The following is a 24,077-nucleotide window of genomic DNA, read 5'->3' on the forward strand; positions in this document are numbered from 1 at the left end:
CACACAGCACACCATTTCTTACTCGCCAAGTGTCAAATATCAGCAGCCATTGGCTAGTGGCGAGTGCAAATTGTGTACCTGGATTATGCCAGAGAGAAGCCAGATTGCTGATACCATCACGTACGAGGCGAGACGTTACTCTCGCCGAGGACACGGATACAGACGCCGGAACACTCTGTAGTGTTGCCAGAGGCCCCATAGTAGAAAGAGGGTGCACACAAGTAAAGGGAGTCCAGGGGAACCCTGTGGGAGCCCGGGATGGTTTGCAAAACAAACCATTGAGTACTAGGCATGGCCCTCTCCGAAGCGCTTTGCCCAAAATCAGAACTCCAGCACGCAAGAATCTTAGCCCTCTAGCCCTCTTGCCATCAGTTACAGTTCAAATTCACCAGCCATTGGTCACCTTCTCCTTCACAATGCAGCATGTCACTCCAGTTTAAGCCTGACAAGCTTTTTCAAAAAAGGACATCATTGTTATCGCCAACCCTGAAGGTAAAATGGGCACCAAGTGCAATGGATCCTTGGAGAACGTTTGGGCCTGTGACTATCATCTGCTAGGTACCAAGTCACCTCCTGTGTGTCATGAAACAATCCCATTGGTCACCGCCATGGCTGCCCTTTCCCTTCACCCCTTTATATCAAGTCTTCCGTGCCACAGCCCTACTCACCTGAGTGATTGGCTTGCTGATCCGGGTTCGGAGTCACACTTAAGGAGATCACTGGAGTTCCGCCTCATCCAAATGCTCCATGGCACAGCAGCCTGCTGGGCCAGGGCGGTTCAAAAGGAGCAGAGACAATTCAGGGTCTGCAAACTTCCCATCCTCAAATGGGAAACTGGGGCACTCAGGCCTATTTTGTATTTACTGCCATCGTTTAGTGATGCCTGGATCCCCTGGGGTTCTATATCCTTTCCTTAATGCTGCTCCAGGTAGCACTCTCAGAAGGGCCAAGGAGGCCCCAAAAGAGGAACCTTCAGTAGAGACCCAAGAGGAGCCTTCCGTCATGCAGAACGGTTGACAATGCTGATAGAACATACAAGCTTAACTATAAATGCCAGATGTTTTGGCTTTCTCACTGCTAATTCACAGGTCTATAACTGAATCATGTGCCACAACCCAAGTTGCCATGATCATCCTGGTTCTTTTTGTTTTAGTTCAGAGCCTGTTGAGTATAGCAATTTTAAAAGGCTTTGAATAATTTTTTACTTTGGGTTTAACTAGGCTGAATCCTCATGAAGTTCTAAGGCAGAGCAAGTTTTTTAGTCACCCACCCTTCAGAATAAAATCTAATGGGTCCATTAAAAATTGTTGAGCGGGTTTAAAAAAGAAGTTGCGATAACTGCTCAAAAGACAAAACTATTTTACATTTTAGCCACCTTTATGCATTAGGAGATGGATGTATAGCTTTCAGAGCATTGGTGAATGGAGAGCATAAGGTCTAGACTGGAGCGCAACCCAGGAAGACGTCTTTTCCCCATAGAGTAGACTCCAAAATGTTTATACAGTGCTGCATCAAGTGTCGCATAATGAAATAATAAGAAGTAGTTTTTGAAAACATTTGTTACTTTTCTTTCCCCAGCGCACACACTGCTTCCCACTTTAATGCAGAACTATGTACATCTTTAGCATGTACATTTCATTGTTATATACTTGCCTATTTGAATGTTGAAGTACACAATGGTCCTCACAAGGCTTCCCTTTCATATCTGAAAAACAAGGACAACATTAGCAAATTACATGGTCAAAAGACTGAACCTATCCAGAGCTGATGTATGTAAGCATATACTTTGGTTCACACCGAAAGAATTAGGATGGATTATTAAATCTAATCATTTATACAGAAGACTAATATCAGCAAAAAGAGTTTTCTCATGACAACGACTTACAGACTACAATTTAAAACCAAACTTAAGTCTGAAAAACAGAATTAATACCATGCCAGTTGATCATTTTACCTGCGCACATTTCTATAGTATGGCACCTGAGAGCAAAACTAATGGTGTATGTTGACTCAGATGAGTTGCACATCGAATACATTAGCTACCACAAAGTGTCCTCGATGACTCTACCAAAGTCCACATACAGCAAGGTGGTGATGTAAAGATTCCGTGCCATGCCCCTGATCAAGGATGGCAGCTATGGAGGAGAGTACGAAGTCCTTTAATCGCAGGAAGAACATTTTTTGCCAAGGTTTTTATAACGAAAAAAACTCATCAAAATGTTTGGGGGGGTTAGAAAAAAATATATATATGCAGTGTGGGTGTTCGGGAATAGAGGGGATGGGGGATTAAGGGGAAGTGTGTCAAGGAGTTCCCCCCTTCTCACCTGAGTCCGATCTTTGCTGGATTTCTTGGTCGATGCCTTCTTGCGGACAGATCGGGTCTACCGACTCCAGCGTGCGTTTAAAGTTCCGGGATGCAATGATCCAGGAATCCGGCAAATTAAGAAAGTGCACTACACATCACACGAGTCCAGGAAGTAAGAAAGAAAGGAGAGGGACAAGGAACGGAGTTAGCAGGGACAGAATCAGGGAAACAATACCGCGAGCTACAGAGCACAGGTCTGGTCGCTACTTCGCAATAGCATTGATACACGCCGAGCCGCGGGGGGCGTGGTCTATTAGTAGAACACGCTACGTCCAACGTGTAGAGCGAGGAAGGTGCTTCAGGCTGGACGGCCATCTTGGGAGTACCAGGGAGTGTAAGCCCCGTTGAGACAAGGACCAGGAAGTCCAAAAGGGGCGCGTTCTGTAGGTCATGACAGCATGCCTCCTCCGAAGACCCGTTCCTCCAGGTTTGCCCGGGTGTATGAGGTGAAAGTTTCTGAGCAGTCGAGGGGTCTTGAGATTAGAAAGTGGTTCCCAGGTTCTTTCACTAGGAGGATATCCCTTCCATTCAACCAGGTATTGAAGCTGACCCAGTTTATACCTGGAGTCACATATTCGGGACACTTCATATTCCAGTTGGTTGTCGACCAGCAGAGGAGGGGGTCTAAAGGATTTCCGGGAGGATCGGATGTAGGGTTTTAATAAGCATGTGAGAAAAACTGGGTGAATTTTCTTCCAGGGGTCTGGTAGTTTGATCTGGTATGAGACTGGATTTATAATTTCCTTGATGGGAAATGGACCATAGTACCGAGGGGCCAATTTGTTTGGCCGTAGATGTCGAGGTAGTAATTTCGAGGACAACCAGACTTGATCACCAATTTCATAAGAAGGCCCTGGTCTTCTTTTGGAATCTGCACACCTCTTAGTCTGTGTTCTGGCCTTCTCTAAGTTTTCTTTGGCCTCCTGGTGTACGTTGATGAGGGTTTCGATCCAGGAGTCGACAGTAGGTACCGGTGTGGGATGAGGGAGAACAGAGGGTAGAACCGATGGATGGAAACGTTGGCTACAATAAAAGGGACTGGTCTTAAGTGCTGAATGATCGGAATTGTTGTAGGCAAATTCAGCCACGGGTAGCAGGAGCGACCAGTCATCCTGAACCTTGGTGGCAAAACATCGAAGATACTGTTCCAGGGTCTGATTAGCATGTTCTGTGGCCCCGTTGGTTTGGGGATGATAACCTGATGAGAGGGCGCGTTGGATTCCTAAAATGCGACAGAGATGTTTCCAGAATTGTGAGACGTATTGAGGTCCTCGATCAGATATGATCTTGGAAGGAAGTCCATGTAGACGGAATATGTGTTCCAGAAAGATTCCAGCAATTTCGGACGAGGATGGTAGCTTACACAGGGGTGTAAAATGAGCCATATGAGTGAACAAGTCAATGGTAACCATAATGGTCGTGTATCCTCGGGAAGGTGGTAATTCCACAATGAAGTCTGTAGCAATGAATTCCCATGGCCTTGTTGGCAGTGTAGGTTGCAGTAGAAGACCCGCCGGTCTCTTGTTATGTTTATTTTGACTACAGATAGCACAAGCTTGGATGTACTGCTGTACATCGGTCTTCATTCCAGGTTATGCCACGATGTCCGGAGTGAAGGGTATCATGACAGAGGTTTATTATTCTTTGTTGTAATTTGTGTGGGAATGACCAGTGCATTGTCCTTGAATAAATATCTTTCCTTGACTCTTAGATTCCATTGACTCTTCCTTGAAATATCCTTCCACAGATCAGAGGATTGGGTTTGCACTCGAATTTCTTCCAGGAGATTGACTGCTTGAGCTACAAAGATCGTGTGGGGAAACATCTTAGGGTAGGCCCTATCTTCAGTAGTTAAATAGTCAGGACGTCGAGATAAGGCTTCAGCAATCAGGTTTTGTGATCCGGGAACATGAGCGATGTGGAACTGGTACTTGGCAAAGAAGTAGGCCCAACGCGCCTGACAACTGTTCCTACACTCCAATGACTGTAGAATTTGAAGATTCCGATGGTCCGTGCGGACCTGAACTGGATGTCTAGCACCCAGAAGTAGATGTCGCCATTTAGTGAAGGCTTGGCGGATGGCTAACAGTTCCTTTTCCAGGACGGAGTAGTGTGTCTCACTTGGAGTCAGGGTTCGTGAAAGGTATGCAATGGGGTGTTCCAGTTTATCCTCAAATTCCTGCTTCAACACCGCTCCTATGGCGTAGTTAGAGGCATCCGTTTCCACTAGGAATGGTCGATTTATGTCGGGTTGGGCTAAGATGGGGGCTTGCGTGAACAATGCCTTTAAATGTTGGAATGCCTTATCTTGCGGTGTAGACCAGATAAAGGGGGTGTCCTTCTTCAAGAGAACTGCGATCGGCTGAACAATCTCGGAAAAGGTGGATATGAACTTCGGGTAGAAATTGGCAAGCCCCAGGAAGGATTGAACTTGTTTCACGGACGTGGGAGCGGGCCGTGCCAGTATGGCCTTTACCTTTGAAGGGTCCATACCAATTCCTTCTGGGCTAAGAATGAATCCTAGGTAGTGAACAGAAGTAACGTGAAACAAGCATTTTTCGTGTTTGGCTAAAAGTTGGTGTTGACGGAGTCGTTGCAATACTGCCTTTACATGTTCTTCATGCTTTAGAAGGTCCTTGGAAAAGATCAATATGTCGTCCAGATAGACAATGACGAAGAGGAATAACATGTCAGAGAACACCCTATCCATGAAACATTGAAAAACTGCGGGGGCATTAGCTAGTCCAAAGGGCATGACTAGATATTCATAGTGACCAAAGGGTGTTCTAAAGGCTGTTTTCCATTCGTCTCCTTCCCGGACACGGATCAAATGGTAGGCACACCGGAGATCCAACTTCGTGAATATTACGGCGCCTCTCACAGCTGCCAGGATATCCGAGATCAAGGGCAATGGATACCGGTCTTTGAGGGTGCATTGATTTAAGCCACGATAGTCGAGGCAAGGTCTGAGTTCCTTGGTGTCCTTTTTGGGAACAAAGAACAACGAAGCACCTGCTGGAGATTTAGAAGGTCTTATGGTGCCATTTTCAAGGTTGGTATCTAGGTATTCTCGGAGGGCCTTTTTCTCAAGTTCGGAAAGGATGAACATTCTGCCGAAGGGAATCACTGCTGAGGGATCTGTATCTATGGCGCAGTCTTCAGTTCTGTGAGGGGGGTAAGGCCTGGACTATGGCAGTTGAAAATACATCAGCATATCCCTGATAGGCCTCAGGGACTTGTATGATATTGGAAACCATGAGTGGTGTTTGCTGGTCTCTTGGTGGTTCTTTAGGGGGTGTCAAGGAGGGATCCAGGAATGGATAGCGAGACATACAAAACTCTGAGCCTAGGAATAGTGATCCTGCTGTCCAATTGATGTTCAGATTGTGCTTCTGTAACCAGGGCATACCCAATACCATGGGGTAATGAGCTGACTTAATGATGTCGAATCTAATCCGCTCTTGGTGATGGTTTATAGAAAGCTGGATCTCTTTAGTCTGCAGGCTTATGGGCCGTGAAGTGAAGGGTCTTCCGTCGATTGCTTCCACCAGCTGCATGGTGCTTCGTGTCTCGTATGGAATATGACTAACAACCCAATCTTGATCAATGAAAATTCCCATAGCTCCACAGTCTACCAAGGCCAAAATGGAATAGGTCTTATTCTTGGAGGGCGATAGGAAGGCCTGCACTATCACCAAATTGTTTTGTCCAGGAGAGTTCAAGGATGGAATTGATGTGGAGCAAACATCTCTCTCCCGAAGCTCTGCTCCATCTAGGATCGGGAGCTGGCGTTTCCCGAACGCCGAGGAGGAACTAGAGGACACTCCCTAACCAAGTGTTTATCTGAGGCACAATACATACACAACCCCATGTGAATCCTTCTCATCCTTTCTTGCGGGGATATAGGTCCACGGAAGGCTCCTATCTGCATGGGTTCTGGTTCAGTGACTGAGCCAGGGTTTGTGTCCGTCTTGGTGGTACTCTCAAAGGACACTTTCGGAGGATTTCTTCTCCTCTGCCTTCCTTTCCTGGATTCGAAAGTCTATTTGCATGGCAAGGTCCATTAGTGCCTGGAATGAGTATGGGCGAGCCACTCTGGCCAACTCATCCTTAATCTCCTCATTCAGTCCTCTCCTGAAAAGGGTAAAACTCGCCTCAGGGGACCAATCAGCTTATTTGGCTAATTGCTTGAATCGGGTTACAAAGGTGAGCAGATCCTGGGATCCCTGCTGAAAGTCTAACAGGCATTCCTGGGCACTATGTCCATATCGAGTTCGTTTGGGTGGCGTCTCAAACTGTCAAGCAGTTCCCCCCTTCTAACCTGAGTCCGATCTTTGCTGGATTTCTTGGTCGATGCCTTCTTGCAGACGGATCGGGTCTTGAATAAGGCTGAACGAGTCTCTTCCGACTCCAGTGTGCGTTCAATGTTCCGGGATGCAATGATCCAGGAATCCGGGAAATTAAGAAAGTGTACTGCACAGCACACGAGTCCAGGAAGTAAGAAAGAAAGGAGAGGGACTAGGAATGGAGTTAGTAGGGACAGAATCAGGGAAACAATACCGCGAGCTACGGAGCACACGTGTAGTCGCTACTTCGCAATAACATTGAGACACGCGGAGCCGCGGGGGGCGTGGTATATTAGTAGAACACTCTACGTCCAACGTGTAGATTGAGGAAGGTGCTTCAGGCTGGACGGCCATGTTGGGAGTACCAGGGAGTGTAAGCCCTGTTGAGACAAGGACCAGGAAGTCCAAAAGGGGTGCGTTCTGTAGGTCATGACAATGGGGAGGGAAGCCCCCCAGAAATAAAAAAAATAAAAATTCGATGAGTTTTTTCGTTATATCATCTGCGGAAAAACCCCACGCAAAATTTCAATCCTGCGATGAAATGACATGGAACCTGGTGGAGATGGTGTCTGTCCGTTATGTCTAGGGGGCATCGGCCCTCCCGCATCAGTAGGCATGCTGGCCTTTAGTCTCGTTGCATGGCAGCGCCCCTTTGGCAGGGTTGGCGTTTGCCATGGCAAGGAGCTACCGCGTCAGTTTCCATGGTGCAACCATGAAGGCTGCGTCACATGGCAGGTCAGCTGGGCTCACCCGCGACTCTGCGTCACAGGCTTTGCCTCCTCAACAACGTTTAAAGGCTGCGTTTCCTTTCCGAACGCTGCTTCTATTCGTAGCATTTAACTCACTATTATCTCGTCTGTATTTGTTCCTGGTACGACTGCAGCTTGTTCTACGGACTCCTTTTGCCCAACATCTTGTAATCATCTGTTGCCGACTCGGATTGTGTATCGGACTCCTGTTGTCTAGTGTCTTGCAACCACTGCTCCTTCCTGTTGCCGACTTTCAGCCTGTCTCCTAGATTCCCATTGCCACACGTTTGGTCTTCTCCAGCTCGTACGTACCGTTACCGACTTCAGACTGCCACCCGGAATGATTACGCTTCCTTTGGGTACCTGGTAAGCCCTTTGCTGTGCCTTAACATTGCAGCTGAGCTCGGTGAGTGCAAGGCCCTCTTGGTGAGCCTTTTTTGTTATTATTTACTTGGCCCCAAGGTCCCCTGAAAACCCCCCGCAGCCTACTCCCACCCCGCGCCCTCTTCCCGTTTCACTTCCCTCCCGCCTCCCGACCCACCCACCCCCGCTCTCATTGGTCCTTAGGACCGTGCTGTGTGCAATCTAGTCACTCGACTAGAAATCACCGGCTCCATTTGCAGCAGAGCTCGGTGAGTGCAAGGCCCTGTTGGGGAGTCTTTTTTGTTAATATTCTCTTGGCCCCAAGGCCCTCTAAAAACTCCCACCAGCCCCTCGCAGCCCGCTCCCACCCCGTGCCCTCTTCCCGTTTCCCCTTCCCTCCCGCCTCCCGACCTGCCCTCCACCCTCCCATTAGCTCCCCTACTGGTCTTAAATGGCCCCCCAGGGCAGCCCCCTGCCCAGCACCCTCCTTCGGCTAAGGACCCTGAGGCAAAGGACAGCTCCTACAAAAGACAGCTCCAGACCGTATCTGCAGGAGAAGCAGGAAGCCAGGACCCACCAAAAAGTATGTGTGACATGGTTGGGGACTGAAGCAATTACTTAATTCCAGACAACTCTACCACTCAAACCTAGAAGCCCTACTGTTCTTATTTTCTTCCACCCAGACTGTACTCGCAACAGCACTGACCATGCCCGACTTGTTTAAATGAGCTTAATACTGCATATAGACTGTCTGCACAAACCTCACGAAATCAGAAAGTGTGTCTAATAGCATAACCGTGGTCCAGTTCATTTTAGAGTAGTGTATCTAATATCATCACTGTATCAAAGCTGAAGTTAGAACGGTGCCAGTAGTGCAGCTGTGAACTAGCTCAATTTGGAGAGTGTACCTGATAGCATGACTGTAGATTAATTCAATTTAGAAAGTGTCTAATAACCACATTGTGCCAAAGTTGAACTTAGAAGTATGCATAATAGCGTAAATGTGGTCTAATTCAATGTAGAGAGTGTACCTAATAGCGGAATAGTGGTCTACCTCAATTTTCGAAAGTGTGCCTAAGAACTTAACTATAGTCCATTTCATTTTAGAATACATGAATACTCCCACCCTATGGCATAATCGAACTTAGAAAGTGGGAATAATATCATCCAGTGGTACAGATGAACTTTAAGGTGTGAATATTACCTTGCTGTGGTGCAACTGAACTTAGAAACTCTGAATAATATCAACCTGTGCTACTGCCGAACTAGAAAGGGTGCCTAACTGTGGCATAGTTAAATTCAGAAAGTGTGAATAATTCCTCCTATGGTTCAGTTGAACTTAGAAACCATCCCTAACTGTGGTATAGATAATCCTAGAGAGTGTCAATAATATCTTCTGGTGGCTCAGTTTGACCTCGAAGCTGTCCATAACTCTGGTATAGATAAACTTAGAAAGAGCAAATAATATCTTGCTGTGGGTTTTGCTGAACCCAGAAACTATCCCCAACTATAGTACAGGTAAACCTAGAAAGTGTGAACAATTAACATCCTGTAGTATAGTTGAACTTGGAATGTAGGAATGAAATCATCCTTTGCCAACTATAACTCAGTTCAAACTTAACCACGCCATGAGTCCACACAACCTACCAAGGTCCGTCGAAAAAAAACCTGCTCGCGCCCACACCCCTTCCCTTTCGCCCTACCTCCCACCCCCCACCTCCCCTAACCATCCAACCCTCCACCACATCCTCAGCTCACTCCACATACAACCCCCCAGCCAGAAGAACCACCCCATCCCATTCCCGATCCAAACACCAAGCCAGAGGAGCCCGATGGCGAACCAACCACCCTAAAACCCCTGCCACTCCCATCCTCTCCACCCACCTGACCATTATCACCATACCTACACACCCGGCGCCTCCTACTAACGGCCCGCCCAGCCTCCCAAGCACACCCTTCCCCTCCACCCACCTGCCCACTATCATCATATCCACACCCCGACCCACCCAGCTAAAGGCCCGTCCAGCCTTCCAAACACACCCAGCCCTGCAACCTCCCACCAGCCTTTCCTCTCATCAACTCCCACCAACTTCCTCCCCCGACCCCACTCTTTCCCCTCCCTAAAAACTGCACGTCTCACCCTGGCAAGAACAGTAGCCGCAGCCATTTCACCCTCTGACCACCCCCACCCTCTCTCACACACCCACCCCAACAAAAACTCTGAAGAGAAAACGTACCTGGTCTCCCTCAATCTTCCAGTACTCCTCGCCACTCCTATCTCGACCCACCACCTCAATCTCCCAATATCGATCATCACCACCCTCCGCCTCACCTTCCCTTAAACCCCTCTCCCTTGAATTCTCACCAACCACAACAGAAACTCCCGACCCAAACCCATCCAACTCCACACACCCGTCCAACCCCTCCCCCCCGCACCCACCACCTCGACCGCCCGCTTACTCTTCCCATCGTCTCTCTCTCTCTCTCTCTCTCTCTCTAGTTTCCACTCTCTCCCACCATCCCCCTCCACCCACCCCCAACCACCCATCCGACTCACTGTCCCCCCCCCACTTCTGCACCTCCCACATCATCCTCCTGTACCGAAGTAAGATGCATCCTTTTTAATGCCCGATATGTAGCAACAAAAAAAACACAGCATCTTTGACCTCCTCACCTCAGACAAATAAGGCCTAGTCTTTATCATGGAAACCTGGTTCTCCGACGCCTTTGGCCCCATCGCCAATGAAGCCTTTCCCCCAAAACAACTCCCTAATCCCACTAAACCGACCCTCTAGAGGAGGACTAGCAATCGTCTTCAAGTCACACTTCTCCACCTCAATCATCGACAACCAGCCAACCATCCCTTCCTGCGAATCGCTTCTCGTAGAACCATCCCTCCCCCCTTCCTTCTCCCACAGCTTCCTAATCATCTACAGACCTCCAGGCTACGACTGACAATTCTCAAACCACCTCTGCGACTCGATAGCCACCATCCAATTAAACCATCCCACCCTCACCCTTCTATGAGATTTCAATATCTGGCTTGACATCCCCACCAACCCTATGACCCACTCTCTGGTCGATTGGCTCGACGCGATTAACCTCCATACCCACACAAAAGGGCCAACTCACTATAAAGGACACACCCTTAATGCCATCTTCAGCTCCCACGACCAGATACATCTAAATACCCCCCCACCCCTATCATCTGGTCGGATCACTTCATTGTCTCTTTCACCATTTGTTCACCCACACCGCTCCCTGTACCTGAACCAGAACCCCCAAATTTACACAAATGCTGGAAGAAACTAAAAATCCATCCCGACCTAGCCGACGTGCTGCATCAGTCTCCTCCCCCTACCTGCCCACCCAATGAACACCTAACCTCTGACGCCTTTGACTCATGGCTCAATACCTCATTAATCCCACTCACCCCCTCTTGGAAACCATCAGCTCGCCACAACCCTTTTCCTGGATGGTTTACACCAGAACTGAAGACCGCAAAACTACTATATAACGCCCTCGCACGCAAATGGCGGAAAGACAAAACCCCCCTGAGCAGATCCACCTTGGCCCGGCACCATCGCCACTACAAAGCCAAAATCCAGAAAGCAAAAAAAGCCCCCTACGACTCCTAAATAATGAACTGTGAAAACCCCAGCAAAGAACTCCACAAAATCATCTCTGAATTCACCAAACCACCACCCTCGTGCAGATAGCTCAGGGGCAACGTACTCGCCTTGGAAGCGAGACGACACGAAGCAACACACGTTCAAACCCCCAGGTCCGTGCTTAGAAACCTCTGGGTATTAAGCGCATTATAAATAATATTACTCATATCACCCAATCAACCCCCTCACAATCACTCTGCGACTCACTCTCTCTCCACTTCTACCCCACTGATCTCGAAAGAACAAATTCTCTAACCAACAAACTGGCCCTCCTCCACCCACCACACAATCAACCCACCCTAACCCCCACCCCACCACCTGCAACTGCCACCCTCCCGACCTTCGACTCTTTCACTCCACTATCAACTGACCAATTTCTCAAACTTCTCTCTGCCTGCAAACCATCCGGCTCCCCGCTAGACCCCTACCCAGCCACAACCCTCAAAGAAATATTTGCATCTACCTGCGCAGGAGAACACGCAAGAGCCATCATAAATGACTCCCTCTCCTCAGGAATTTTTCCCGACGCGTTCAAAATCGCTCATGTCAAGCCTCTTCTAAAGAAACCTTCCCTCGACTCTCTCGACCCCAAAAACTACCGCCCCATCCCTAACACCAGGTTCCTTGCTAAACCCAACCGCCTACTCCCAACTAAATGCCTTTGTCGAAGCCAACAATCTCCTCGACCCCGCTCAATCAGGTTTCAGACCCCGACACGGAACCGAAACCACCCTAACCTCAATCTGGGATGACCTTAAAAACACTGCAGACTCTGTGGGATGCGGTGCACGAATCCTTCTCGACCTATCCGCCGCCTTTGACACAATCAACCACTCAATTCTCTTCGACCGCCTTCACTTCCTAGGAATCTGTGGAAACGCTCTCAAATGGATAGCATCCTTCCTCACCAATAGGAACCAAATAACCCTACTCTCCTCCTATGCTTCCCCTGCCCGACCAGTCAATACCAGAGTTCCACAAGGAGCGTGCCCATCAGCCCTCCTGTTCAACCTCTATATGTCCACCCTCCCACGAATAATCACAATATCCTATGCTACAACTACGCCGACGACACCCAACTAATACTAAAATTCCTTAATTCAAATCCCAACTACAAACCCAACCTCGCTGCCTGCCTCCTTGACATCGATCACTGGATAACCACAAACCACCTCCTGTTAAACCCCTCCAAAACTGAAATCAGGGTATGTGACAACACCGAACTTCTTCCGCACCCCCTACCCTGCCCATCTGCCATGGGCAATTCCCCCGACAACCTCAACCTCAGTAACAAACCTTGGATGCACTCTCGACTCTGACCTAACCCTCTCGCACCAAGTCAACAACGTCTCTAAGTCCTGCCACTACCACCTCAAAATTCTTAGGCGCATTTTTCAATACCTCTCCTTTCCCAACAGACTCTCTGCAGTCCAATCAATTGTAATGTCAAGACTGGACTATGCTAACCCCCTCTACCTCGGAGTCCATGCGTACCACCCGACTAAACTACAAAGAGCACAAAATGCCGCAGCCAAACTGCTACTAGCACTTGCCCAAGAGATCACTTCTCCCCAGCTCTCAAAACTCTGCACTGGCTTCCGGTTGCCCGAAGGGTGACCTTCAAAACCTTATGCATCTCTCACCGAGCAATGCATAAAACCGGACCACAATATCTTCAGGACAAACTAAAACCCTATCATCCACCACGCACTCTAAAATCAAGCTCTGCTCGACTCCTAGCGATACCAAAAACTAACTCAGTCAGGTTAGGTGGATCATCATTCTCAGCCATGGCCCCCGCTCTATGGAGCTCTCTTCCACCCCACATCTGACTCGCCGAAGACCTCATGTCTTTCCGCAAATTACTGAAAACGTGGCTCTTCCCCTAAAACACCGACTCTTAAACACAAACAGTGTAACAGCAACAATAAACAGTACCTCAAGATGCCAAACCAAAAAAGCATCGAGACCTGATCATGATAAACGTAAAAGCTAAAATGCCAAGGTAAATTAAAGCAGAGAATCTAAACAGAATGGAATAAAATGGATGAAAGAAATGAAATGGATGAAACGAATAAAACGGGTGCAATGGGTGACAGAAGATGGAGCAGATGGAATCGATGGAAAAGCCGGAGTGGATGGAATGGACGGAGTGGATGGAATGGACAGAGTGGATGGAATGGACAGAGTGGATGGAATGGACAGAGTGGATGGAATGGACAGAGTGGATGGAATGGACAGAGTGGATGGAATGGACAGAGTGGATGGAATGGACAGAGTGGATGGAATGGACAGAGTGGATGGAATGGGCAGAGTGGATGCAACAGATGGAAGCAACGGATGTAAAGGACAGAAAAGAGAGTGAATGGAAACGATGGAGTGAATGGAAAAGACGGAGTGGAAGGAAAAGACGGAGTGGATGGAAAAGACGGAGTGGATGGAAAAGACGGAGTGGATGGAAAAGACGGAGTGGATCGAAAAGACGGAGTGGATGCAACTGATGGAAAGGATAGAAAGGATAAAAAAAGATGGAATAGATGGAAAGGATGGAAAAGACGGAGTGGATGGAAAAGACGGAGTGGATGGAAAAGACGGAGTGGATGGAAAAGACAGAGTGGATGGAAAAGACAGAGTGGATGGAAAAGACAGAGTGGATGGAAAAGACAGAGTGGATGGAAAAGACAGAGTGGATGGAAAAGACAGAGTGGATGGAAAAGACAGAGTGCATGGAAAAGACAGAGTGCATGGAAAAGACAGAGTGCAAGGAAAAGACGGAGTGGATGGAAAAGATGGAGTGGATGGAAAAGACGTATTAGATGGAATGGACGAGTGGATGCAACTGATGGAAGCAACGGATGGAAAGGATGGAATGGATGGAATAGACTGAGTGGATGGAAATGATGAGTGGATTGAGTGGGAGCAACAGATAGAAAGGAGAGAAAGGATGGAATGGATAGAAAAGATGGAACGGATAGAATAGATGGAAAAAAAAAAAAAAAAATCGAGTAGATGGAAAGAATCGAGTGGATGGAGTCGATGGAGTCGATGGAATGGATCGGGTCGAGTGATGTTTCGGATAGAGGGGACGGACTGGATCTAACTGACAGAGTAGGAACAATGAATGGAGTACATGGAACAGATGGACTACACGGGACGGACAGAATAGATGGAGTGGATGGAACGGACGGAAGTGATGGAACGGCCTCAATGAAAACTACCATATCACACTACCACGCTTACTCTCCTATATGCCACCATTCAACTAGAACACAGTGATACTATGACACATTCGGTATAGCAGTTCTCATACTAACACTTGCCTCTTACTCCGCAACATCCTAATTAAACTCAGCCAGCGGAGCACACACCGCCAGCCTAAGCGCCGCCTCAGGCCTAACGCAGCCAGAAATCACTCTGGGTATCAACCCACCAGAATGAACACATATTCCTGACCTCCCAACCATCACACCTACCGCTAAGAAGCAGCTATCCTGCAAATGCCACACCAGCTGCACACATATCCGGTGCACCCACGCACCTTATGACTCTCTCTCTCTCTCTCTCTCTCTCTCTCTCTCTCTCTATACTGACTTGAACTACGGTTCCCGAGGGCGTTAATCTACCAGCGCTTCGAGATCATACCAATGATACATAAGGCGCTATATTAATGCAAAGTAACATAACATAACAATATTCAGAACTCTGCCATCTGTGCCATTGTTGGGGTACGTACTCCTTGCATCCAGGTAAAACCATTGTCGGAGCTCATACAGTTCTATTCCGTATCGGGGGTTCACAGAATCCTTGTTTCCTTACTATCACTGCCATCCAGTGGCCAACTACAATAACAGACTACACCTCATGACATTAGTCTCTTTGGTCCACGAAGGGGATATTTACAGCTACCGGACCACACCAAACCATCATGTGCACTCAGAACGCTCTGCAGATCCAGTGCACCAACCCGGAACTAGCGCGACCCTCATGCTGCTCGGGGTTCATTCCCGTACTAACTTTCCTATTTGTTGTTTTCTACCCGTCATTATTACTGGACTAATCAGTCATTCAAGAACCAACTATATCCCCGCTGTGGTAAGCTTGATTACTCTCCTTACAGCTCTCCTCTCCTAGTATAAAGGGGGTAATACTAGTTCTTGTTTTGTCCTTAGGTCCATATTCTCTCCAAGCCCTATCAACCAATAACCAAGGTGCTACCACGGAGGGTCCATAGACTAACTATACCTTTTTCATTGCCCACCTATATTAACCTGTTTGTTTCTTCCTTAGAGCTCTTGTTTGGCGGTGTGCGCGTTCTCCGCTCTTTTATTTGATTTACTCCTCCGTCTGTCCATATCATCCAGCAGAGGGGCATATCATGGAAAAGCGTTCCCTCAAGTTGAGGAGGTCCAGATTCTGGGAGAACCTCAGCTCACGGTTGGAGTCCCAAGGGATTGCTGCCCTTTGGCCTTCCCTCCGGCCATCTGGAGGTACATCTCTCGACCCGGCCAGTGTGGTGAGGAGCAACACTGCCCCGGCGTATCCACGCCTGCACTACATCTCCCAGGATTCACTGCTGCAGAGCACTACCAGCACATCTACAGATGCAGAGCGCTATGGGTCACGGGATGCGCTATGTGGGTCGGCCGGCGGATAGAAGGGATTCACAGAGGAAAGCGCATCGCTCAACAACATATCAGCGAGTTCTCAACATGTTTTGCGTTTATTCGTTGTTCTGTCCCTGTCAAGAGACTTGCCTACTCCCGTGTACCGAAACTCTTCTCCTATCCCTGGACTGCCTTACCTACTCCCTGGTTATTACTGACCCGTGGGTCTAGACCTATGCCTTGTCCCTGGAATCTTCTTGTCTGTTTCTCCTTGGGATTTGGATTTCTCGTGTACCCAATTCTGTTTTTTTTTCATTGGACATCTGCTTTTCTTCCTGTTCTGGATTCCGTCTATTGGACTTTTACCTGCTGCTTTTGCGTTCTTGTGTCAGGTTTCCTGATCCTATTCCTGTGGACTCTTCTTATCCTTTAGGATATTTCTTCGTTCTGTGTTCGAGCAATAGAAGGGTCGGCTGAATACCATTCATAGAGTAACCCCTCGTTTGTTTCTTCCCTCCAGATCTTCCTGTGTTCAGTTTTACCCACCGGCTCCATTGGTGGGAATCCTTCTGTATATTGGCGTTCTAATCGGGGGAGATGGTAGGGGATGGTCCACAGACACACACAGTTTGATTGGGTTGCCGTAACAGGTGAGGTTGGCAGCAGGGAGGCTTTGTCACTCATGCTGCTGGCATAGAGCAGCAGAAATGGAGGGCCCTTTCCTGCCCAACTGCTTCAACGGAACTGGGCAAAGAAGCTAGTCATGGTGGTGCGCAGGGAGGTTGTGCCCATGTTCTTTAGCCAGCTCCTCCACAAATTACGTCTAGGGTATACAGAAGCATATCATTACTACACCCTTTCCGGCACACTGCAGGCAGTGAGATGTCTCCTCAGGAACCTCTCACACCAGAGTACCTAGGAATGTATTCACAATACCTAGAAAATTGTGCAAGGGGAATAGGCATTTCATGGCAAATCTTCGCATTGTATGGTTTCTTGGGAAAAGATAGCACTTCCTGGCAATTTTTGCGAGAACCTGTGCATATAGTGCATATAGTGGAAGCACCAACTATATGGTTAGCAACAATTGCCATATGAACAGAGTACCAGGGTAAATCCTATCCAGACCAAATACTCAGTGTACCTTGGCATATCACTTCAACACCCGACATAAAACAGAAATGGCTAACAAATGATGGCAATGTCTGACAAATTTTAACAAAATTCGACAATCAAGGGCGTACCAGGGCATATGTGTCATGAGGACAGGACGATGGAAGTGTTGGACACGGTGGAAGCGCCATTAATACACCCTTCACGGCGCCCTGTGCAGCGTTCTAGCTGTTACGTTCTGTGCTCTTCATATTGAGGTTAGCCACGCCCCCTCCTTGCGTTGCAACTGTTTCCTGTTCTTCGCTACACTGGTGCCTTTGGTTCCCGTGCCCTCTGTGTATTTACCTTCCGACTAGAATTCTCTCTTCCATAGCGTCCTTGTTCCTGAGCCTTATTTTTTCGCCTTCAGCGGTACTACTCTCGGCATCTTTTTTCTTTCTGTTTTATTCCTCCGTTTCTCTGCCTCCGCTCGGCTTTTCACTTTCAGGTAACTCCGCCTCCTTTTCTCTGCATTTTCGGACTGCCTTTCCTACGGGGCTTCGTTACTTTCACCCTGCCATTTTCACAGCTCCTTCTAGCCTCTGGCTTTTTCACTTTGCATTCCTCTCCGAGTTTCTTTTTGATTCTACTTTCTTTCTCTCCTAGTAAACATTTGGGTGAGTTCATCTGGATTCTACCTTTTCCTTTTTTTCTATACTTATGGTCCGCTCCTCTGTTTCTATTCATTCATGCTGCATCACGTCTAGTTTCACGGCTTCTGTTTGTTAGTTTCTTTGGTCTTTCTCCAGTTTTCCCTTACACCCTCCCTACAGCCCATCCTTTATTGGATGGATGAAAGAACCTGGTTTCCCGGCCTTCTTCTGTCGGATACTGAAGCTGGATCTGTACCTGGGACTTACCGGATCCTCTGCTGCGGACCCTCTTGTCCTTATTTCCTCGTAGCGCTTATTCTAGCGTGCCTCAGTGACTGTATTCTTCCCGGAACTGAAAGATCTTTGGACGTCCATCCAGCCCTGTGCACATTCAAATAATTCAGGGGTTTTTTCTGCCACTGGCTTTTTCCCCTCAACAGGCTGTGCAGGGAATCCTCTGCCTTGGTTGCTGTCTGCCTTCTTACACAACCACTGTGGCGAGTTCCCGGAACAGACCGTATCTCTTCTCTAAAAAAAAAAAAGACTCCAGACCGGACTACGCCATCTGCCGAGGCTGAAATATCTTCCTGCGAATCAGACACCGAATCACAGGTGAGCCCCACTATTGACAATATGATAGCAGTATCGGTATAGGATAACAATACCTGCCTTATGATGTACGAAGAATACAAACATCTCCCAGGACCAGTATTGCACAGACCATTTTGACGTCATGAATCTGTCAAGGGGGAGTGGACACTGCTCCCAACTTGGGGGTAGGTGACCTGCCAGGGCGAATGCCAGAACCAATCATACCCTAAAGGCTAAAGATGGGATGAGGGAGATGGGAGGGCAGTCCCTGAACATCCCTGCCCGCTGTCGCCGAAATGTGTCTTGTGCTGTAAGACTATTAGTACTGCTGTTTCTTCACCTTCCCTTACAGCTTCTTTTCGGGCCAAAGCCGTTTTCATTCTATGAAGAACTACAGCATCTATTGGTCGCTGCAGCCATGCCAGAACGAGCGGAGGGGAAGAAGGTATACAAGCTGCGAGTCTCACTCCTCTAACAATTGCCATAGCACCTGTCATGCCGCTGACTTCACCAGGCTTGGGGAAAGAGCAGAACGCAGGGATATCAAGCGACACTGAACCTGCCAAGCTGAATGAATGCAAGAAAAATAATAGGGCTGGCCCTAGAATGGACATTAAAACTATTGCTGCGAAAACACAGCCCCTCAGAGAAAGCACAAGGTAAGATTGGTCAAAATGGAGAGGGTACCCTAAAGACCAGTTTGAAGGAGAAGGAGGTGAACATCGGGAAGGCAGGGCTATAAAATCCCAGCACTCAGATCCATGAATGAGGGGAGGTCAGGAAGAGAGCTGGCGGACTGAGAGACCAGGCAGCAGAGAGATGAAGGTGGAGCAGATTGCATAGGATTCTTTGGAAGAGTTGGATGAGAGTGCATGGGAGATATTGTGTGTGAGAGCACTACCAAGCTTGAGATACTGTAAGGATTGTGGTGTATGTGGCAAAGTAAGTGAGGAGAGAAGGGTGTGGGAAAGAGGGAAGTGGTGAATATAGATAGTGGAAGGTGAGTATGGTACAGGGAGGGAGAAGTGAGGGGAGGTAACAATGGGAGGATAAGGAAGAGAGGAGAGGAGGAGGAAGAGAGACAAGGAAGATATAGAGGAAGGGGGCTGTGGAAATTCCCTCCTAACATCATTGAAACACACCTTGGTAACCTTCAGAGTATGGAACCCTTAGGAAGTCCTGGATGACGGTAAGTAGATCAGGCTCTAGTCTTTAGGCCCTCAATGAAAGACTAAGTTAAAACCAGACAATAGGAATCACCTGTGACACGAATCTGGACAATTTTCCACTTCTTTGATGCAAGGAGTGTGCGTCAGCTACGCAAGTCCCTCCCCTACCGGTCTGGGCAAGTGGGTCTTGACTGGGAGTGACTACCCGCTTGGGGACAAGGACTCCCATTCCACAATGAACTCCCAGTCCAGACCACCTTTTGTGCCTACATGGATGTTTGAAAGACTTGGCATCTGCTGTAATGAATATGTTTAACAAAGATCCTTCTTTGTCTCGAATGGCTTCAGACTGAACATCGCCTGGATGCCATGATCAAGGAAGAGGAACACAGTTCCTTTTGTTCCAATGACGTGTAAAAGTAGAGAGACTCCTACGGAGGGAGGGGAGACTACTACGAGGATGGAGAGTAAGTGCTAGACAGAGGCGAGCTTCTGTAGCATCAATGTCCTGGAGGGGCGGAGCAATGTCGAGCTGCGGAGCCAGTAGTGGCATGACAGAAGTGAGACCCGCTAACTGGACAGTGGGTGACTCGATCTAGCAAGCAGCTCCGGTCAAGGAGAAATACAACCGTCTTCTCGGGTGGTGTGACCATGTAATTGCAGTGGTGGGCCTGGCAGCCAGCAAACAATGCAGAGACCCGAGAAAGGAAAGGAGCCCGGGGTCCTGAGCTCCACCCGGCAAGCACCTTTCCCGCCGAGAGCGGTACAGATGGGGAAACAGGAGCTACCAATTTGCAGAGGTGAGCAAGGCCTATGACTGCTGGTTTACAGGAGTACCAAAACAGACGCAGGTACTAGAAACAGGAGCGATGGCAATGGGCACAAGGCCCCACTAAAACAGAATGAAAGAGATACAAACACTGGAATAGCCACCAAAAGTACAAGAACTTAAGAGAAGCTAACAGCATACAGCCCAACTAAACCAGAGTGAGAGAGATACGAACACTAATTCAAAGCTGGAATAGCTGCCAAAAGTCCAAGAATTTAAGAGAAGGTAACAGGCCCACGGCCCCACTAAACCCAAGTGAAAGAGATATGAACACTGCATATTAAGGTTGGAATAGCCAACAAGACTATCAAAGGACAGACATAAGTCCTATGCTGAAACAGAGTGAAGGGAATGTGAATGCTCTGCCACATGGATGGCAAAGTGCATGAGACCAAAGCTCCATTACCCAAGTGGGCAGACGCACAAAGATGAATTTTGTGCGTGAGAAATAGGATACGTTTCACATAGCGACAGGACTTTGGGGAGTCCCAGTGCCACGAAGGTGGGAAAGTGGCTTTTCAAGTAATCCTGGAGAGATTAGAATGTTTAAATAAGAGACAGTCTTCTTTATCATGAGAGACTGAAACCCATACAAAAGAGAATTATGATTTTACCCAAAGGATTCGATACGAAGGTTGTGAAGACTATACCATTATGTTATAAAGAAACTTTGAGACAGAGTACGTCAATTACAAATTGGGCCACACAGAAGCTCATACAGAGGCTATTGTGCAAGCCTCACTTTCTTTTCAGTTTGGCGTTTTCTAAAGTGGTAGGGTGAATTAGTTTGTTAGGATTCGGACATAAAACTTTATTTTGGACTTGATGAACACCCTTCGCTTTAGTTTTGTTAGGTAAGGAACATCGCTCATAGCGATAGGGCTAGTGAGGCGTTTTAGGTTTTTCTTAAAATAAACCTTAACTATGACCCAATGTAGTCCAAGTCCTTCTTCTGGTTCGCCACACCTATTTCTAGTCTTTCATCACATCCTGTTAGGGAATAGGGACCCCTGGGCTAGTGCAAAGGGAGCCCACAGGAAGGGCAGGGGTGAGACAAGCACCCCATTAGTCTGGCCTGCCTACCGTCATTCAACAGTCAAGCCTCTGATATCAAGAATAAAATAACTAAACTTTATACCTGGGTCCTCGAATTATTGAAGCTATCTGTGATACTATACTATGAGGCAATTCCAGGAGGCTCCTTCCCAGACACCAGGAGGCAAGCTGTTATTACAGTACTCTATAAGGAGGGCAAAGGTGAGAGGTAAAAATTAATTAAGTGCAATACAAATACTGGTACACCTGAATTAATGTGCTTGCGTACCAGTTCAAAAATCCAGCTATAAAATCAGTGAATACCGATGATGGTGTTGGATGATTTGGAGGAAACCATGAAGGCGCAGTGATAGCCTGACTGGATGCGGAAAAAAGGTATGGAGAAAACAAGATGGTGAGGATTAAGCTGCTCATGTTGTGACCATTTAGAGTATATTGTCACAGATGTCCTCAAGAACACATCTATTCTCTGAGACAGTTCAAGGTTTTTGTTTTTTATTGAGTTGCGCAGTCATGAGGCTCTCCAAGGGCCATTCCGCTCTTTCAGATAGAGTTGGATGTTTCCTCCCTAATCCAGGCATCCCATAACCCCAAAGATGGTCACTAGAGATCGGGAACCCCTACTATCCAAGATCTATTTTGTCTACATGGGACGGTCCAATGGCAGAACGATTGGTCTATCTAGGTTTCCCCTCAGGGAACAATCAAGGTGGACCCTATTCTAACATGCCCAAGATGACTTAGGCCAGATTTGGTGTGCCTTTCACAGAGACTCGGGTACCGGCTCGGACTGGCCTATATGGCAATAGGGCAATGCCGAACTAAAAATACAAAATGCTAGTGTGGGTCAGTTTTGTGGGTCAAAGTGAGCCACTTTTTTGACCCATGTGGGCCAGTTTGATAATTTACTTCACCATGTGGCTAGTAGTTTTGACCAGTGAAACTGAATAAATATTCTTTAAAATGCACAACTTGCATCACATTTTATCCCAAATCTCCCCTGGGTACTACTCAAATAGTCTGTCACAAAAAGAAAATAATTGCCATTTGTAACTGTCGGCTACTTTTTCATTGGTGCCCGAGACAATTTTATGCCCCAATCCGACCCAGTTTATGCCCCACTTGGGCATACCAACCTATTCCTCTCCCTAAATTTATATTACACTCTCCGTGCACCCTGCCTACTCTCCTCCCTCCTACTCCACCCACAGTCTCTCCTTAGCAATTCCTTTTCTGTCCCACCCATGTTCTAATATCTACTGCCTACCTCCACCCTTGTACTCGTTACTACTCTCGCCTCTCCCCTACTTTTACTACTACTCCCCTCACCACACTACTAGTCTCCCTCTTCCACTCTACTACTCCCTCCTATGCACTACTAAACCCTCCTCCATTCTATTACTCCACCGACAACTTCTTCCTCAATCACTCTCACTCTCCTTTCACTTCCCCAGTCACCTTTCCTTCACCTTCTGCAGTACATCTTTCTCCCACCAAACAATAACTCACCTCACACATGCCTCTCATATGTCTTCTCAATGCTTCACTGCTATGCCCTTCTTACGGCTAGTCCCTTGACCATACCCAAACACCTCCCCATACTCCTGCCCTCCATTTTGCCCTCCATTGGCCATCGTCCTCTGCTGGGCTGTTTCCCAGGGGCCAACAGCTGACTGTGTTCATCCCGGAGGAGGTGTTACAACTTTAAAATGGGGCCCACCCGTTTCCGTGCGCAGGTCGGCCAGCCTCCCGCAATGGCAGCCCACCAAAGAAAATGTCTCAGTGCGTGTGAGGGTCTCCCGGCAGAGAAATGCTGGCTCGCTGGGGGTGCCATGTCACGATCAAAACATAGGTGAGTGAAATGCCCTTTAGTGGGAAAACACTGCTCGGCACTCAATGCCCCACCTCACACTGGCTGGGTGTTAGTATGAACGGCTGTCTCTACACACGCTTAATCGGGGGTCATTCCACATTGATCTTCCAGCATCCTCTCTGCCTGGCTGTCTGGAAGTTGTGCTGCATTTAAGGCTTAAGACTTCGTAGTTTCCAGAAGACAAAGAAAAAGACACTGGCCAAAATGGGGCTGTGCAGGCATGGGGTGATAGATTGTGGTACTGTTGGCATGCAACCAGGCACATGGGTTAGGGATAGGAACTGGGGTCTCAGCTCCCACACCCCTCCTTTGGGGGAAGCACTGGCTCCGACAATAAACCCCACCCCAGGATGAGAGGAGTCCCTATCGCCACCTGAGACCCATCTCTGGCCCCTTCACAAAATATAAATTCAGATTCCTAGCGCAGTTATTTTTTTTATAGTGACTGAACCGCTACGATAACTCTGTGAAGGGTGTTCCACAACTCAGGGATTACATTGTCCCAAGCAGTTTCATGATATGTTGACAAACAGCTCTATATGCAGTATATCCATAGCTTCCCCAGTACACCCGTACCCGAGTTGCTTGAGGCAATGGAGCAAAATTGGGGAAAAAGTGGTGCCTATTTCAAGTGGACAGCTATGGAAACATGGATGGTGCTCGGTTTGGTATTGACATCTTTCAGATACCTCTGAATAATCATACACACATCATCA

At 47.8% G+C, this 24,077-nt stretch overlaps 1 protein-coding gene across 1 annotated transcript in view; it reads right to left on the bottom strand.

The window, feature by feature from the left end:
* Positions 1 to 24,077, bottom strand: part of ABITRAM (actin binding transcription modulator) — a 279,066-nt gene that overhangs the window by 191,898 nt on the left and 63,091 nt on the right. Inside the window, exon 2 of the mRNA XM_069620629.1 lies at positions 1,654 to 1,705. Within this exon, the coding sequence (XP_069476730.1) occupies positions 1,654 to 1,705 (52 nt within the window). The remainder of the gene's footprint in view (positions 1 to 1,653; positions 1,706 to 24,077) is intronic.

This window comes from Ambystoma mexicanum, chromosome 5q, assembly GCF_040938575.1.
Source record: "Ambystoma mexicanum isolate Mex_15411 chromosome 5q, UKY_AmexF1_1, whole genome shotgun sequence".
In the NCBI taxonomy this organism is placed as follows: domain Eukaryota; kingdom Metazoa; phylum Chordata; class Amphibia; order Caudata; family Ambystomatidae; genus Ambystoma; species Ambystoma mexicanum.